The sequence below is a fragment of the Dendrobates tinctorius genome, unplaced genomic scaffold (assembly GCF_039654945.1).
Source record: "Dendrobates tinctorius isolate UK_male_01 unplaced genomic scaffold, ASM3965494v1 ptg000026l, whole genome shotgun sequence".
Taxonomy (NCBI): domain Eukaryota; kingdom Metazoa; phylum Chordata; class Amphibia; order Anura; family Dendrobatidae; genus Dendrobates; species Dendrobates tinctorius.
Window position 1 is genome coordinate 13,491,071 of NW_027361694.1, and position 20,096 is coordinate 13,511,166.

At 41.8% G+C, this 20,096-nt stretch overlaps 1 protein-coding gene across 3 annotated transcripts in view; it reads left to right on the top strand.

Annotated features, from left to right (window-relative positions):
* Window positions 1–20,096, top strand: part of ITGBL1 (integrin subunit beta like 1) — a 601,277-nt gene that overhangs the window by 253,934 nt on the left and 327,247 nt on the right. For all 3 annotated transcript variants that reach the window (XM_073569513.1, XM_073569514.1, XM_073569512.1), the window contains one exon: window positions 6,897–7,037. In XM_073569513.1, the coding sequence (XP_073425614.1) occupies window positions 6,897–7,037 (141 nt within the window). The remainder of the gene's footprint in view (window positions 1–6,896; window positions 7,038–20,096) is intronic.

Genomic DNA, 20,096 nt, shown 5'->3' on the forward strand with positions numbered 1-20,096 from the left:
AAAAGAATCTATGATAGGGGCGCCAAGATCTGTACGTTTGCACCCGGAGATAAGGTGTTGATCCTGGTCCCCACGGTGGACAGTAAGTTCCTGGCAAAGTGGCAGGGCCCCTTTGAGATCAAGGAAAGAGTTGGTGAAGTAAACTACAAAGTATACCAGGCAGGTAAACGGAAACCTGAACAGATTTATCATGTAAATCTGATAAAGCACTGGAAGGATCGGTCTGCCTTGTCAGCGGAGCTGGCCCGTCCTGTCTGCTCGCATACCGTACCGGAGGTACGGGTTGCAGAGATTCTCTCGGAGCGGCAAAAGACTGAGGTCAGGCAGTTTCTACTTCACAACCAAAAGTTTTTCTCAGAAAAACCCGGGCAGACTATGCTAATGAAACATGACATCTTAACGGAACCTGGTGTCACAGTTCACGTAAAGCCCTACCGAATCCCGGAAGCGCGCCGTGAAGCCGTTTCCCGAGAAGTGAAGGCAATGTTAGAGTTAGGAGTCATTGAGGAATCGCACAGTGCGTGGTCCAGCCCGATTGTGCTAATTCCTAAACCGGACGGCACCATCCGGTTCTGCAATGACTTCAGGAAACTGAACGCGGTCTCAAAATTTGATGCCTATCCTATGCCCTGGGTCGACGAGTTAATAGATCGGTTAGGAAAAGCCCGGTATATTATGACCCTAGATCTAACAAAGGGGTATTGGCAGATCCCTCTGGCTGAGGCTGCCAGAGAAAAGACGGCATTTGCTACGCCGGAAGGTTTATTTCAGTATGTGTATATGCCGTTTGGACTGCACGGGGCACCGGCGACCTTCCAGAGACTGATGGATCGAGTCTTGAGGCCACATAGGCGGTACGCTTCGGCCTATTTGGATGACATTGTCATTTACAGCTTGGACTGGGAGACTCATCTCCAGAAAGTACAAGCTGTGATTGACGACCTGTGGGAGGCAGGTCTAACCGCGAACCCCAAGAAATGTCACATCGGGCTAGAAGAAGCCCGGTATTTGGGGTATGTAATTGGGAGGGGTGTTGTTAAACCCCAGGTTGATAAGATTCAGGCGGTTCAGGACTGGCCACAACCTGTCAACAAGAAGCAGGTGCAAGCCTTCCTGGGGATCGCCGGCTATTATCGCCGGTTCATACCCAATTTTGCAGCCATCGCTACCCCCCTGACGGATCTTACAAAAGGGAAAGACTCCGTCATGATTAAATGGAGTTTAGCGGCTGAAGAAGCCTTCCATAGCCTAAAACGGGCACTTTGCTCTCAGCCCGTACTGGTGACTCCGGACTTCCGCAGTGAGTTTGTGGTACAAACGGATGCCTCTGATACCGTTATCGGGGCCGTACTCTCACAAGTGAGGGACGGAGTGGAACACCCAGTCCTCTATCTCAGCAGGAAGCTGAATAAACACGAGCAAAGGTATGCAGTCGTAGAAAAAGAGTGCCTCGCCATTAAGTGGGCTCTAGAGGCCCTCAAATATTACCTGGTGGGCCGAAAGTTCAGGCTGATCACTGACCATGCCCCTCTCAAGTGGATGCACTTGAACAAGGAACGGAATAGCCGGGTGACCCGGTGGTTCCTTGCCCTGCAGGCCTACACTTTTACGGTGGAGCTCCGCCCAGGGGTACTGATGGGAAATGCAGATGCCCTGTCCCGAGTGCACTGTTTGGCGGGTGTCATTGCTCGACCGGAGTGGTCTGAGCAGAGGGGGAGGATATGTGAGAATCATGTGGGAATAGTGGATGAGGACAGGTATATCTCGCCCAGATTCCTTTCCTATGTGGCCTAGTCTGGTCAGTATCGCACCTGCTTGCTAATGAATAATGGGAGGTGGATATAAAAGGATGCAAGGTGGTTGTGTGAGTGTCTCAGCCTGGGAACACAGAGAGCCTGTCTGTGTGAGAGACACACACGTGAGTGAAAGCAGTTCCCACTGCAACTGTGGTTTGGCTGGACGGGAGAAGCCCGCCAGTTGGTAGTTAGGTTGTCCATTGTTTAGTTAGTGCCGGACAGGCAAGGATTTGTTTTATGTTTTATTTCCTTTTGCATTGCTTTCACCATTAATAAACCTGACCCAGGGTCAGTTACACCCGAATCCCAGCTCTGCGCCTGAGTTTCATGCGGAACGCACGTGACCTTTGACCCCAGCAAAGCCGATCCCGGAGTGTTTTATCACAGCACACAAAGTTCTTTACTTCAAATAATAACTCCCCAGTGCTCTTTCACTCATTTATTCAACAAAAATAAAAAAGCAAAGTTGTACTTTCCACCAATAATCCATTAATGGCCGGCGGTAACCTCAATGATGTCACCGCTGGTCAGAGGCAGCCATGTTTTCATGCTGTGCTCAGTAGGTTATGGCTGGCATGGTGAGAGGTCACGTCACTAATTTGACTACTCACCAAACCATCTAAATCATTGTGGGACATGGCCATTAATGGATTATAGGCAGAAAAGTGAATACAATTTTGCTTTTTTTGTTGTTGAATAAATCAGTAAAAGAATGTCAAGGAGTTTTTATTTCAAATAAAGCAATCTGCATGTTTATTTCAATTAAAGGACTTTACGCTATTTCTCTCTTTATTACATTTTAGTATGGGGTTAATAGGAGTATCTTATAGATGCTTCTTAATTACTAACCCCTTGGCTTGATGTCAGCTGACATTACAAAGCTGACATCAACTACAATACTATTACCCCACTTGTCATTGCACCAGGGCAAGTGGGAAGAACGAGATTAAGCACCAGAATTGGCGCATCTTATGGATGCACCATTTCTGGGGCAGCTGAGGGCTGATATTCTTAGTCTGGGAGGGTGCCAATATCCATGGCCCCTTCCAAGGCTATTAATATCAGTCTGCAGCTGTGTGTTTAGCCTTGTTGGTTATTAAATATAGGTGGGAATTACACATCTTTTTTATGAAGGGTCTCTCTTATAATAACCATTAAAGGCTAAGAAAACAGCTGTGAGTTGATATTAATAGCCTGGGAAATTTTATGGCTTTTGGCTCCTTCCCAATATATTCAGCCCCTAGCTGTTGGCTGGTTATGAAAATTACAGGAGACCCCATGCCGTTGTATTTTCTTATTTTTTTCCAGGAGCTGGAAACAGAAGTAACCTTAAAATTTGCCTCAAAGTTTCCTATGAAGTTTTCGGGCATTGCAGCTGCCAATAGACTCTGTGGCTTTAAGGTTACCTGAGTTGACAGCCACCGATTCTTATGGAAGCTTGAGTGCCTGGCTGATGAATACCTGAGTGCAGAGTGTCGTACTCGCCGTTGTTCATCAGTCCTTGGTGAGGTCAAGGTGCAGAGGTGAGTTCACCCCAGTTCAAATTCATCTAGTTGAAATTCTCCTGGTGAACTCGCCTGTGCACCATGAGACTTTCTTACGGTGCTAACAGGGATCTCACAGAGGTCACTGCTCTTATGCCCAGCTGGGAATGCAGTCTCAGTGACTGGCAATAACCTTGATGATGTCACCACTAGTCACTGACTCTGCGCTCACAGCAGCTCATTCACCAGTGGTTCTCAGCCTGGATGATCGCATCTTGGCACCGTCCAGGTTGAAAACTGTTTATCACCTAGACATGGATAACAGTCTGGGACAGAACGACGAACAGGTGAGGGATATTGTTATTGCTTTTATTTTTGTTTTATTACAGAAGATAAGGGATTCAGTGAAATTAGGCGTTAGGTGAGCATAACTGTGCTTGTTATTTTTAAATAAAAAAGTAAAAGTGTGGTTTGTTTTATTTCAAATAAAAGACTTTATTCTGGATATGTCTTTATTTACCATATAACTATAGGATTAGTAATGGATGGGTGTCTTGTAGACGCCTCCCCATTAGTAATCCATGGGCTTGATGTCACCTAACAATACAAAAGTGATATAAACCCCACAAATATGAACCCCACTTGCCACCAATACAGGGCAAGTGGGAAAAGCCAAGCAAAGCACCAGAATTGGTGCATATAATAAATGTGCCTTTTCTGGGTGGCTTTGGATTGCTATTTTTAGGCTGGGGGCAGTATCCATGCTTCACCAGCCTGAGAATACCAGCCCCCAGCTGTCTGATTTAGCTTGGCTGGTTGTCAAAACAGGGGGTGGAACCCACACTGATTTTTTTTTATTATTTATTTAAATAATAAAAAATATGGTATGGGGACCCCTCTATTCTTGATAACCAGGCTTACTGAAGCTGACAGCTGAGGGTTGCAGCCCCCAGCTGTGGGTTTTGCCTGGCTGGTTATCAAAAATACACGGGAACCCATGCCTTTTTTTTCTTATTTATTTACAATGCAGGTGCCAGCTGATGAATAGTCCCATCAGCCGCTCCTGCTCTCACTGTTATTAACTGCAGCATTCATCAGCTGATGGGAGCAGTAGTCTCATCAGCCAACACCAAGGACCAGAGGACAGCATGGAAACCGCTGCTGTCTGACTGGCAATGATGATTTTACTGCTGATCAGAAGTAGTGTTTGCCACACTTTCATGTTCTTGAAAGCACGACAAACACCCTGTGTTTGGGGGTCCGAACCAAAACAATGACAGACTTCCTGGAAGTCCATGTTCCGTGTCCGTGCCCGAACAGTATGTGTTCGAGTTCACGCATCTCTACATATGAGTATCATGATGAGATTGTGCGTATTATGATGATCTTGAATGCATTAGAGAGCACGTATTATAAGGATCTCTTAGGTATTTAGTGGTCCCTTAAGGCTATGTGCACACGTAGTTTTTTGGGTGTGCGGATTTTGGAGAGAAAACCACAGGTAAATCTGCAGGACAAAAGTGCTGCGGTTTATCTGCGGTTTTGCCTGCGGTTTTGCCCTGCGGTTTTACACCTCATAATGGATGAGGTGTAAAACTGCAGCGTTTCTGCACCAAACAATTGACATGCTGCGGATTGTAAACCGCAGTAAAACCGCGCGGAAAAATCTGCAGCATGAGCACTGCATTTTTTTTTCCATTGAAAATAAAGGTACTGTACAACGCAGCAGAATCTGCTGCGTTTCCGCAGAGCCAAAACCGCTGCGGAAACGCAGCAGATTTCACTACGTGTGCACATACCTTAAGAGTGATAAATATGATATATCACAACAGATGCAAAAATAGTATACACAGTATTGTTTTTAAGTTTATTCCATCAGTATCCACAACATGACCTGAAAACATTATAGTGGATAGACTGCCAAAAGCATGGTGGATATAACCTAGAATAAAAACAATGAATAGATACCCTGCAATAAGAAAATAGATAGAAGTAGCACATGTATGAAACAGGGTACTTAGATGATATTTTTTTTTAATCCAAAAAAAAGCATAAAAGCCATCCCACCACAAGGTGTCCCTAAGTCTAGTAATTCCAGTAAACCTCAAAAGATTAAACAATATGATGTTTTTAAATTATACTTTGGAACTTGGCCTCCAAAATTCTACTAAAATCCAGATGTGTTACATAAAGATTTCATTATTGATTCTGATGCAGAAATCAGCCATGGATTTCATTGCTTTGTGATAAATAAAATAACTTGTGAAAGTCATGCCATTTCTGCAGCAAGATTTACAGTGGGCATGCTATAGATTTAAACATTTGCAGCATGCCTATAGTCTGCGCTGGATTTTTTCAAAATGGTAAGTGAATGTGATTTGTTACTGTAAATTTTTCCATTTTGGTGTGGATTCCATAAATTAAATTCTCAACAAGTATGCAAGGTTGGAATATATGCTTAGACAATGATTAAACTGTTTATAAAAATGCATTCAGCAGTTTAAAAAAAAATCTCTCAAAAACACTGCAGTTGAGTCCTATTCCGATTTCTTTTTCATTGTCTACATGCTGGGATTGGTAATTGATTTTAAACTGTAGAAACGCCTTTTTTTATTCCAAAGACTAATGAAAAATACATGAAAATCTCTCTTAATTTGCTTAATAAGGGTTGGACTATTGTAAAAAGTCTTACTACAAAAGTTGTACTGTAGGTGTAGTAGGAGATTTTGCAGTCAAATGGACCTCCAGCTGGAAAAGTGTAGATACAATTCAGATTATAAAGTTACGAATTATTCAAGTAAATGATTTTCCTTTTAGTGTTAAAAATATGTGTCTTTGATATTTCCTTTAAAGTTGCTAACACCTAAGACAGTTTTTGACATTGAAAGTATTTGTCACTTCCTATGACTAACCGTTTCTTTTCCTACAACCACTTCTATAACACTGGATAGAATTGTCTGAACACAACATTAGATCTGATAAATACAACTATGATCAATGTTGTCATTTCTAGAACACTTCAGCCCAAGAGAAAGAGTCTTAGTGAGCAAGAGGTGCAGGCTCTCAAACGCCGGTCTATCCGTCTTACAGTTATTTTGAACAATGATGCCTCTTGCTTAGCCACTGTTGGCAGACTGTCAGCTTCAGGCAACTCATTTAAAAGATTCAGGATTAGAAGTCAGGATCACAGACTTTATATAACTTCAGCTACACTGCTGGCTGAGAGATCATGCCACATTAAGTTGAAATACAATTTCACAAGAGAAAATTGACTAAAGGATAAAAATGATGCATGGGTTGGAGAACGGATATGATTGGAATCAAACTGGGCTGCAGGTCTGTTCTCCAAGGTCTTCTTTCTTCTCCTAATGTACCCTATTCATGGCTTCTGATATGTAGATACCAGATACTGGATGCCACTTTCTTAGTCTACGTCATATTGTTTTGTGAAATATTTTCCCTATACAAACCCATCAAAAAGTCTCCAATGAGCACAAACTGCCTTAATCTACAGCTCTGCAGTCTCTATTGATAACATTATATGCGTTGTGCCAGTATCTGCCATTAAAAATATTCTCCTTTATTTCTCACTGTGTAAAATTTGTCTTGGGTGCAGGCCACGGGAAGTGTTACTGTGGAAACTGTTACTGTGAGGCTGGTTGGCATGGAGATAAATGTGAATTCCAGTGTGACATCAGCCCATGGGAGATTAAGAAGAGATGCACATCTCCAGATGGCAAAATCTGCAGCAACAGAGGTGTGTCATTATTAATGAACTTCACATCTGTATGTCTTTCCAATTAGTCTTACACAATAATCACATCTGTTTTTTTCCTAGTCTATAAATAAGCCCCCGAACAATGTGAACAGCTCTTGTACATGAGAAGACTATAAGTGTTGCTAATGTAACATTCTGTTAATTCTACGATTCAGAATGTTTATAAACACATGGCTTAATTACCATTCATTATGTCTGAAAGTATTTATATTCTTACTTAGGGTTAAAGGTTTTATAGTTTAGTTTATTGGAAGCATTTGATTCTCAACATTTCATATTAATCACTTAAAGAGTTAAAGAGGTCAGACACTTTCTCTTGTTATTGCAGCTTTCCTCACAAGGTAACCAGTACATCTGTCATAAATTGGCTGCTGATGGAGGAGCATATGGCCAGACCTGTCCCATCAGCCTCCTCCAGTAGAAAAACAGCTTTCCTCACAAAGTAACCAGTACATCTGTCCATATATGGGCTGATGATGAAGGCGCATGTGGCCAGACCGGTCTCAGAAGCCTCTTTCAGTAGAAAAACAGATTTTCTCAAAAAAGTTGCCTGTAAGTCTGTCCATAAATTGGCTGCTGATAGAGGAGCATGTGGCCAGACCTGTCCCATCAGCCTCCTTCAGTAGAAAAACAGCTTTCCTATGTGAGGTGTTTTATGATTCGAAGAGACTGATGGACTGGTCACAAGCTCCTCCACCAACAGCCATTGTATGGACAGAATTCTGGTGAATTTGTGAGGAAAGCTGCACTAACAAGAAAAAAGAAGCAAACTCCTTTAAGTAATTTTGTAAAAAAAACGCTTCCCTTGTCTTACTAATTTAATACAACATGCTATGACAAGTTAAATTTTGACTGTAACTGGTAAAAGGGAAGTTAGCATAAGAAAATGATCTATTGTTTAAATCAAGTTTTTGTGTTGCATGTGTTTTTTTTAAATGTTGTCATTTTTATTCATATCACAATCTTTATTATAAAAAAAAAATATTGTCTCATCTGCATGCTTTGCGACTTGCAGACAGGCAGAATACATGTATGAATTCCCTAACAAACAGGCATTCTACACAAGTATTCAAGCGGTCTAGCAGTCGCAAATCATGTAGCTGAGGCGACGAAAACTAAATCTCCGAGCACTGCCAAAACACTCGGAGGACACCCGACCATGCTCGGAAAAACCCGAGCAATGAGTATACTCGCTCATCACTACTGGTTACATTTGATGAGAAGATGGAGCTAAATACAGGGACTTGAGACTGGGCCCTAGATTCACCTTCCAGGACAGCGACCCTAACCATATTGCTAGAGCTACAAAGGAATGGTTTATATCAAAGTATATTCGTGTGTTTGAATGGCCCAGTCAAAGTCTAGACCTAGGTCCCATTGAGAATTTGTGGCAAGACTTAAAAATTGCTCTTCACAGACTCTCACTATCCAATCTCACTAAACTAGAGCTATTTTGCAAAGAAGAATGAGCAAAAATTTCAGTCTCTTGATATTCAAAGCTGGTAGAGACATACCCCAAAAGACTTGGAGCAGTAATTGCAGCAAAAGGGGATCTATAAAGTATTGACTCAGGTGGGCTGAATGCAAATGCACATCACAATTTTCAAATTTATTATATATATTTAAAATATTTAGATTCCACCCATGGCTGTTTCAGGCACATGTCCACTGTAGAGATCAGCTGTCATGTGGCAGAAAAAGTGCGGGCTCATTGCCGGACCCCACTCCAAACAGGGGGAGGCATCTAATGATGGACTCTGTCCGTCATTGGATGTTAAGGGGTTAATCTTCACAAATATTTGCTACATAGTGTTGGTATATAACAAAATCCAAATAAGATACATTTAATTTTGTGGGTATAGCGGGAAAAAATATAGAAAAGTTCAAGGGGTGTGAATTCCTTTCCAAGGCACTGTATATACACAGCCTATGCTAATCACCGTCTGTCTATGCTATATACACTTTATCCTATCTACACAGTCTGTGCTGTAAAAAGTATATACTACATACAGTCTTTGATGTGTATGGTACTATATACATATTCTATGCTGCTATAAAGCAAAATCCAATAAATATGTCTATCAAACCTTTCCAAACAAGCCTGCTTAAAACTTTATGAAGAATTCCAATAAAACACATATACACATCACACAATTCACATTGTTTTCCAAATGCTCAACATACGACTCATTTTGAACTGTTCTGGTTTTCTCAAAATTTCAAGACATGCTGAACTGTGACCTTCTTCTGTATGCTGCTATATATGCATTCGATGCTGTATACAGTCTATGCTGCAATGTATACAGTCTATACTTCAATATACACAGTCCATGTTGCTATATAGAGGAGTCTGCTGCTATAAACACTGTTCTTGTCACTATATACAAAGTCTTATGTAGGGTGAAGGCTCTTTGTTGTCATCAGAGGTTTATCTAGCCTTTTGCACTGCACCCAGAATTAGCATTATTAGTGCAGCTTCTGGGTCTGTGAAAGCAGGGGGATCCTTTGTGGTTGGCAGCCACGGGCAATTGCCCATATTATTTCCAGCTCTCCTTAACACCGGCTCAGAAACTGAATTATGGACCAATGGAAGAACATAGCTTATTTGGATAAATAACGTTTAATTTTAAAGTACACATCATGTGGATAGTGTGTGCTTGTGCTTATTTGGGGAATCGATTGCATCAGGATGTAAGAAGAAGGCTAGTGAGTGGAGGCAGTGTAATCCTCTGGACAACGTTGTGATGGGAAATTTTGGGTCCTGGCATTCAGTTGGATGTTACTTTAACACATACCATTTTGTGAATGTTGCGGCAGATCTAATATACTCCTTAATGGCAATCCAAAAAAATTACAGAAAGGGAAGCAGCACAATAATGTATATCCAGTATTGAAGGGTTTGACATGACAACCAGGGGTCTGTTGAAGATTTCCATGCCTATCAACACAAAACTGTGTTGAAATCCAGCCTGTTGATACCCAGGATTTTTGTGACATGCAGAAATACTGCACAATTGATCAGATGATCGCAGGTTCAAGTCTCTTTATGGGGACTAAAAAATACAGTAAAACGTTTTAAAAGATATGAAAAAAATTAAAATGCAAATCAAACTTTGTTCCGCCATTACAAAAATATATTAATAAAATTAAAAACTGAACATATATATGGTATCACCACGTGAATAAAAATCTATGAAAATATAATATAAAATAAATGAATCGGTAAACACCATAAACAGAAAAAAAATTTAAAACGCCAGAATTGCATTTTTTGATTGTTGCAATGCAGCAAAACAATGTAGTAAGAAGCAATCAAGTCATATCTATTCCAAAATGGTATCAATAATAACAATGTAACGCCCACAAAAAAAACCCTTGTCCAGCTCTATCAACCAATGAATGAAAATGTTAAGGTGTCAGAAAATGGCAACAAAATCCCCCAAATTGTTTTGTTACAAATTTCCAATGTTTTACCACCAAAATAGTGTAAAAAAAACGGAACAAATTTGGTATCACCATAATTGTACTGACCTGGAAAATCATGATAGTAAGTAATTTTTTTACCACACAAAGTACACCATGAAAACAATTCCCCAAAAAACAATGCCAGAATTGCATTTTTTCACAATTTTACAGTACTTGGAATATTTTTTCCATTTCCTAGTACACTATGTGGCAAAATAATTTTTTTTTGTAATAATTTCTACAATCTGTTTTTTTTCAGTCAAGATGGGGTGCAGAGTGTACATTAATGTGAAAAAAATGAACTTTTTTGAATTTACCAAATGGCTGCAATGAAACAGTGAAAAATGTAAAGGGGTCTGAATACGTTCTGTACCCACTGTGTGTATGTGTATATAATTGCTGAGGTAATCTGGAAAAATTGCACCCCATGCTTCCAAATGCCCCTCCTACAAGTTGGTTTGGCTTGATGGTCACTTTTTGCATACCATACGGTCAAGCTGCTCCCACAACAGCTCAATGGGGTTGAGATCTGGTGACTGCGCTGGCCACTCCATTACAGATAGAATACCAGCTGCCTGCTTCTTCCCTAAATAGTTATTGCATAATTTGGGGGGTGTGCTTTGGGTCATTGTCCTGTTGTAGGATGAAATTGGCTCCAATCAAGCGCTGTCCACAGGGTATGGCATGGCATTGCAAAATGGAGTGATAGCCTTCCTTATTCAAAATCCCTTTTATCTTGTACAAATCTCACACTTTACCAGCACCAAAGTAACCCCAGACCATCACATTACCTTCACCATGATGACAGATGGCATCAGGCACTCTTCCAGCATTTTTTCAGTTGTTCTGCATCTCACAAATGTTCTTCTGTGTGATCCAAACACCTCAAACTTGGATTCGTCTGTCCATAACACTTTTTTCCAATCTTCCTCTGTCCAATGTCTGTGTTCTTTTGCACATATTAATCTTTTCCTTTTATTAGCCAGTCTCAGATATGGCTTTTTCTTTGCCACTCTGCGCTAAAGGGCAGCATCCCGGAGATGTCTCTTCACTGTAGACGTTGACACTGGCGTTTTGAGTGTACTATTTAATGAAGCTGTCAGACCTGTGAGGCTTTGATTTCTCAATCTACAGACTCTAATGTACTTGTCTTGTTGCTGAGTTGTGCAGCGGGGCCTCCCACTTCTCTTTCTACTCTGGTTAGAGCCTGTTTGTGCTCTTCTCTGAGGGGAGTAGTACACACCGTTTTAGAAAATCTTCAGTTTCATGGCAATTTCTTGCATGGAATAGCGGTCATTTTTAAGAACAAGAATAGTTTCACATGAAAGTTCTTTTTTTCTGGCCATTTTGAGAGTTTAATGAAACCAGCAAATGTAATGCTCCAGATTCTCAACTAGCTCAAAGGAAGGTCAGGTTTATAGCTTCTCTAATCAGCCAAACTGTTTTCAGCTGTGCTAACATACTTGCACAGGGGTTTTCAGGGGCATCCTAACCATCCATTACACAGTTAGTAAACACAAAGTACCATAGCAACACTGGAGTGATGGTTGTTGGAAATGGGCCTCTATACGCCTATGAAGATATTGCATTACAAACCAGACGTTTGCAGCTAGAATAGTCATTTACCATATTAACAATGAGTGTATTTCTGAATCATTTAATGTTAGCTTCATTGGAAAAAACTGTGCTTTTCCTTCATAAATAAGGAAATTTCTATGTGACCCTAAATTTTTGAATGGTAGTGTGTGTGTGTGTGTATATATATATATATATATATATATAATATACAGTTGTGTGATAGAGTATACCCCCTCCTGAGTTCCTATTCTTTTGCATGTTTGTCATACTGAAATGTTTCAAATCACCAAACAAATATAAATATTAAACAAAGATAACACAAGTAAACACAAAATGCAGTTCTTGAGTTAAGGGAAAAAGAAATCCAAACCTACAGGGCAGTGTGAAAAAGTGATTGCCCCTTAAACATAATTACTGGTTGGGTCACCCTTAGCAGCAACAACTACAATCAAACGAATTTTGGCCCACTCATCTTGGCAGAATTATTGTAATTCAGCCACATGAACGCCTATTTTAAGACCATGCCGCAGCATCTCAGTCAGATTAATGTCAGGACTTTGACTAGGCCACTCCAAAGTCTTGATTTTGTTTTTCTTAAGCCATTCAAAGGTGGTCTTGCTGGGGTGTTTTTGGTCATTGTCCTGCTGCATAACCCAAATGCGCTTCAGCTTAAGGTTGCGAACAGATGGTCAGACATTCTTATTCAGGATTTTTTATTACACAGCAGAATTCATGGTTCCATTTACCACAGGAAATCTTCCAGGTCCTGAAGCAGCAAAACAGCTCCAGATCATCACACTACCACCACCATGTTTTACTGTTGGTATGATGTTCCTTTTCTGAATGCTGTTACTTCTACGCCAGATGTAACGTACACCTTCTAAAAAGTTCATCTTTTGTCTCGTTTCATAGAATATTTTTCCAAAAGTAACATCAAGATGTTTTCCTGGCCAAAAATGAGATGAACTTTTATGTTCTTATTGCTCAGCAGTGGTTTTCATCTTAGAACTCTGCCATGCAGGCCATTTTTGCCCAGTCTCTTTCTTATGGTAGCGTCATGAACACTGACCTTAACTGAGGCAAATGAGGTCTGTAGTTCTTTGGATGTTGTTGTGGGGTCTTTAATAACCTCTTTGATGAGTCATCGCTGTGCTCTTGGGGTAATTTGGTATATCAGCCACTCCTGGGTAGGTTCACCACTGTTTCATGTTTCTGTCATTTGTGGATAATGGCTCTCACTGTGGTTTGTTGGAGTAACAAAGCTTTAGAAATGGCTGTATAACCATTCCCCAACTGATAGATCTCAACTACATTGTTTCTCATATGTTCCAGAATTTCTTTGGATTGCGGCATGAGGTTTCGCTTTTGAGGATATCTTGTTCTACTTCACATTGTCAGGCAGGTCCTACTTAAGTGATTTCTTGATTGAAAATGTGTGTCAGTAATCAACCCTGGGTCTGGCTAGGGAATTTGAACTCAACTTCTCAAAGATGTGATAAACCACAGTTAAAACGTAAATTAAGAAGAGTGGGGGGCAATCATGTTTTCACACAGGGCCCAGTGGGTTTTGATTTCTTTTTCCCTTAATAATAAAGATCTTAATTTAAAAACTGCATGTTGTGTTTGTGTTATCTTTGTCTAATATTTAAATTTGTTTGATCTCAAACATTTAAGTATGATAAACAAGCAAAAGAAAAGTAAATCAGGAAGTGGCAAAGACTTTTTCACACAACTGTACATATATAGTCTTTTTTTTAGAGTGCTGTGTTGTTGTGCTTAAACCAGCCTCATCAAATGGCCAGTGCAAGTTATTTCCCCCAGTTGTGGAGATGACAGCCCTGTTTCTGCAAAACAAACAGTTTAGTTGTAAATGTCTTTTTCTTTGGCAGCCGTCCAAACCCACATTACTGTATAGTGAAAATGAAAGCCCTAAAGAACCCTCTTTTAAATTCATTTTCACTGACAATAACTGCTATAGAATGAGCATCTAATTATCCAAAGAGCAGTTAAAATCTCTCTTAATTATGAAAAAGCTTGGCTTCTACTCAGATTTAGTAGAACTATATTTAATATCTGAGATTTTCTGAAATACTGGAAGCTAAACTTAAAATGATTGGCCAGTAAAATGAAGCAATCATCAGAAAATGACCTATTGTTTAAAATCAGGTTTTATGATAAATCCTGATTTTTTTTTTTTTTTCTTTTCCCTTTTAGCAATGTTTTTTTTTTTTTTTTTAAATCAAAATTTGTTTTAAATATAAAAAATACAAATTTGCAATGTTTATACACATCATTAAGTCTTTTTTATTTACACCCTAACTTCTTTTTGGTTCAGGAAATTCACATTAGCTACAATTAATAGATTCTGAACCTACTAAATACTTTCCCGGAAACGACGTTAGAGTCTAAAAAAAGCCCAGTAGGCATTCTAAAAATTGCAAGTTTATTAGTTTTCTTTTTTAATAAACATTTGAAAAAAATACACTTGCCAAATTAAAAGTAAAAATATATGTAACCCCAAAATCTATGTTAAAGACTAACCATTGTTTAATTTTATTTGATAAGTCAATAGTACATTTAAAAATAAGCAACATTGTAATATATTTTGTCAGACAAATCCGCCTCTTTCTCTGCCAGAACTGATCATTCATTTTGATAATTCTCAAAAACTGTATTTTGACGGTCGACGACCCATTAATTTCTTCTTGCTCTGTGTGCAAGTTCACACAGTGCTCACTACTGAATGCTGAGGTGCATACAATGAAAGATTACATCCTAACTAGAGATGAGTGAATATTTCAATGTTCGGTTCGGCTCACGATCGCCGAATTTGCAATATTCACTGATTTAATTGTCGATTAAATCACCGAATATAGCCGAACATACACAGTACAAAAGCCGGTGTTTCCCATGCTGTGTGACATCATGGGAAACACCGGTGTGGTGTAGCACTTCTGATCAGTGGTGAAATCATCCCTGCCGATCAGAGAGCCGCAGTTCCCACGCTGTCAGAAGACAGCGTGAGCGCTCAGCTGTGATCGGAGGTATAAAGATTACCTCCGGTCACTGGTGTCAGCTGATGGGACTACAGTTACCATCAACAGACACCTGCTGGTGCTAATAATAGTGAGAGGAGTGATGAATGGGAGTATTTATCTGCTGCTCCTGTGCTGTAAATAAATATTGGGTTCCCCTGTATTTTTGATAACCAGCCAGGCAAAACTCACAGCTGGGGGCTGAAACCTTCAGTTGTCAGCTTCAACAAGGCTGGTTATCAAGAATAGAGGGGTCCCCACACCTTATTTTTAATTATTTAAATAAATAATTGAAAAAAAACCAACGTGGGGCCCCCCTAATTTTTGACAACCAGCCTTGCTAAAGCTTACAGCTGGGGGCTGGTATTTTCAGACTGGTAAGGGGCCAAAGATATTGTCCCCAGCCTAAAAATACTAGCCTGCAGCTGCCGAGAAAAGGCACGTCTATTAGATGTGCCAATTCTGGCTCTTTACCCAGATATTCCTACTTGCCTTGTAGCAGTGGAAAGTGGGGCTCATATTTGTGTGGTTGATGTCACCTTTGTATTGTCAAGTGTAATCAAGCCCATGGATTAGTAGTGAAGTGTCTATAAGACACCAATCCATTACTAATCCTATAGTTGTATGGTAAATAAAGACACAGCCAGAATAAAGTCCTTTATTAAAAATAAGACTAAGCACAGTTTTCCATTTTATTTAAAAATAGCAAACACAGTTATACTCACCTAACGCCTAATTCCACCTAAGCCCTTGTTCTTCTGTAATAAAGCAAAAATAATAAAACAACAATATACCACACCTGTCTGTTGTTCTGTCCTATGCCCTAATCCATGTCTGGGGATTAATAGTTTTCAACCTGGACAGTGCCAAGATGCGACCGTCAAGGCTGAGAACCACTGGTGAATGAGCTGCTGCGAGCGCAGCCTGAATGACTAGCGGTGACATCATCGAGGTTACCTCTGGTCACTGAGGCTGCGTTCCCAGCAGGACTGAACTGTCATGATGTCAGCACCATGGGAAAAAGTCAGCGATGAGGTCACCGCAACTCAAGCTCAGTGACTTCACAGCAGATCACCGTGAGAATCTTCTGGGCAGCTGCGGGCTGCTATTTTTAGGCTGGGTGGGCAATATCCATGGCCCCTTGCCAGCCTGAGAATACCATCCCCCGGCTATGAGCTTTAGCAAGGCTGATTGTCAAAAATGGGGGGACCTCATGCCATTTCTTTAAATTATTTATTTAAATAATTAAAAAATACAGTGTGGGGACCCCACTATTCTTGTTAACCAGCCTTGCTGAAGCTGAAAGCTGAGTGCACCCAGCTGTGAGTTTTGCCTGACCGTTTTATCAAAAATACAGGAGGACCCACGTAGGTTTTTTTATTATTTATTTACAGTGCAGGAGTGGCTGTTGATCATAATAACCTAGTAGTCTGTGTTCCGTCAGAATAAATCCCCAGATCTACGTCCTTCTAAAGAACCTAATAACTGTAAGATACAATATTGTTACGCTTCAGGAAGACCTCCAGGCCTCTCTTGAACCCCTCAACTGAGTTCGCCATCACCACCTCCTCAAGCAAAGAATTCCAGATTCTCACTGCCCTAACAGTAAAGAATCCTCTTCTATGTTAGTGGAAAACCGCTTCTCCTCCAGATGCAGAGAATGTTTTAGCATGGGTGGTCAGGAGCCGGAATCTCCAGGAGTGGACCCTCTGGACCGTGGCAACGAGGGGCCCCGGGCGAGCTGCCAGGTGGAACTGACCCCTATACAGGGACCGTTAGGAGCAGGCCCAGGGGTTCAAGTACTACGGTAACCGGTACCGAGAGGGGTGGCTCAGGATGGACTGGAGTAGGACAGTGGGACTGAAGTGTAGATGACAGAACAGGGCTGGAACACAGGAGACAGGAATGGAGCAAGACTATAGACTGGAACGTGGAGGAACTGAAGTGTACATGACAGGACAGAGTTGGGACACAGGAGACAGGAATAAAGGAGGACGGAAGGACTGGAGCAGGATGGAACTGGAACACCGGAGTGTTGTGAGCTCAATTTTGGGTGTCTCTGGTGAGGGTTATGGAGCTGGCTGTGCTGACAGAGGAGTAGTGAGTTCTCTATCTGGACTCCTTCTGTTGGTGAAGGGAGGTAATGAAGCTGATCTAAATGGCAGAGATTGGCCACCTGAGGAAGAGGACTGCGATTGGACATCAGGAGTTTCTGATTGGATTTAAGGCAGCCGACTCCCAAGTTTGTTGCTGGTGATTTTTCCTGACTGTGGCTCCTGGTTTCCAGTTTGGTTCCTGCCTTCCTAAAGCTAAGTTTTATCTGCTATTGTTCATATAAGTTTTTGTCTGGTTTACTTAGTTTTTGTGTTCAGCCAGCCCTGGCTGGGACTGGGCTGAATCCCCATTTTGTCTCTGATCAGTTGATCTCTTTTTCTCTGTCTTCAGAATATACCTGAGTGCTGATATAGTGATTTGAAGTCTAGCGACTTCAGGGCCTTTTTCTATCAGACGTGTTGGACATTCTTTTTGGCAGGGTTTTTTGCGTGATTGCAGACAGCAGCTTTTCTTTCCTGTCCTTTCTAATTAGCGAGGGCCCCATCGTTTGCTCAGCCTATCTTTCTACCTGTCTGTGTGTTTTCATCTTGTTTCACCGACAATACATGTTGAGGGCTGTCTATTGCTGTGGGGTCTGATCTGGGGCAGCTTAGATTTTCCCTTTCTTTCTTTAGGCTTATTTAGTTCTCCGGCAGTGACGAGGTGACTAGGACCATGGTAGGCACGCTCCACGGCTACTGCTAGTTGTTGTGGATAGGATCAGGGGTCTGCAATCCACTAGTTACCAACCTCTCCGGTTTTCTGGGCTTAACTTGCTTTTTGTTTTTTCTTCCTCGGTGACTCATTCATAACACCGGAGGCAGGACTGGAGTAGGACGGCAGGACTGGAACAGGATGGAACAGGAACACCGGAGGCAGGACTGGAGTAGGACGGCAGGACTGGAGCAGGATGGAACAGGAACACCGGAGGCAGGACTGGAGTAGGATGGCAGGACTGGAGCAGGATGGAACAGGAACACCGAAGGCAGGAGACAGAGGAAACAGGAACACTGGGGCAGGACTGAGAATAACTGTTAGCGAACACGGAAGACAGGCTGCGAGGCTGCTGCAGGAAACACTGAGGACGGCACCGAGAGACTGCAGAGAGCACAGGAGGAAGCAGGGCCCAGTGTGCAAGGTATCACAATGATCAGGCGCCTCCCTCAGGGGGAAGTGGCCTGATATGGCCCCATATGGCCTGCCATTGGTCCGAAGATGCTTCCTGGTCAGGGCACAGCCGGAGCACAAGAAGCAGAAGGGAGGCGCGGCCTATGGCGCATGCGCATTGCATGCAGAGATGGCGTCGGCCGCGAGCCTGTCAGAGGTGACTGCCGTGGCCGTCGGGTAGCGAGAGGCTGCGGCGTGGGAGCGGAGGCTGGGTGAGTATACAAAGACTGCGTGGGAGCGGAGGCCGGGTAAGTATGTCGGAGTGGTGTAACAGTATGCTACATTCCTAGGTATAAACAGATCCTCAGAGATATTTGTATTGTCCCCTTATATACTTATACATGGCTATTAGATCGACCCTCAGTTATATTTTTTCTAGACTAAATCCTAATTTTGCTAATCTCTCTGGGTATTGTAGTTCCCCCATCCCCTTTATTAATTTTGTTGCCCTCCTTTGTACTTTCTCTAGTTCCATTATATCCTTCCTCAGCACCCGTGCCCAAAACTGTACACAGTATTCCAAGTGCGGTCTAACCAGGGATTTGTGCAGAGACAGTATAATGCTCTCGTCATGTGTATCCAGAAATCTTTTAATGCACCCCATGACCTTGTTTGCCTTGGCAGCCGCTGCCTGACATTGGCTGCTCCAGGTAGTTAGGATCCCCAAGCCCTTCTCCATGTCAGATTTACCCAGTGGTTTCCCATTCAGCGTGTAATGTGATATTGATTCCTTCTTATGTGTATAACCTTACATTTATCATTGTTAAACCGCATCTGCCACCTTTCGGCCCAAATTTCCAACCTATCCAGATTCATCTGTATCAGAATACTATCTTCTCTTGTATTGACTGCTTTACATAGTTTTGCATCATCTGCAAATATCAATATTTTACTGTGTAAACCTTCTAAGAGATTATTAATAAGTAGAGTTGAGCGACTTTTGTGTTTTTAGGGTTGAGTTTCGTTTCGTGAAACCCGACTTTTCCAAAAGTCGGGTCGAGCAAGATCGGCCGACTATAGGGAAAAGTCGGGGTCGTCCCGAAACACGAAACCCAATGTAAGTCAATGGGGAATAAAAGTCGGCAGTGAGAGGACAGGAAACACACCTACAGTGCCCATTTGAATGCCAAAAGCATCAATTCTTCTTACTTAAGCTTGTCAACCTTAATTAACTTCATAATACTAGTTACGCACTGAAAAATGCACGCTCAGTACCTCAGCAGGACAAAAAAAAAAATTGGGATTGCTTTTAAAAAAGCAGTTTGCAGAGCAGTGGGTAAACAGCAATGCAGCCGTCAGGAAGCCTTAGAAGGCAGCCTAACAACCAACACCGCTGATCCAGCAAAATATAGCCTCCCCTTGCACTGCACACACAGTGACTGGTGTGTTGTACAGGCAAAATCGCTAGCAGCAGAAGCAGTTTTTGGTGTCTTCTTACCTGCCTAGTGCTCTCCCTACAGAATCAGCAGCAGCAGCAGCTCTCCCTATTCTGAGATCAGCATGAGGAACATGGCGGTCGGCGTGCACGCCCTTTTATACCCCCTGTGACACCCACCAAAGCAAGCCAATCACTTGCATGCCCTTCTGAAAGATGGTGGTGACCCCTGCCTATGTCATCACGTTGCCCACAGTGTCCATGGATCCTGATTGGCTGAAAAAGAGCGCAAAACAAACTTTTGAAACGCGACTTTGGCACGTA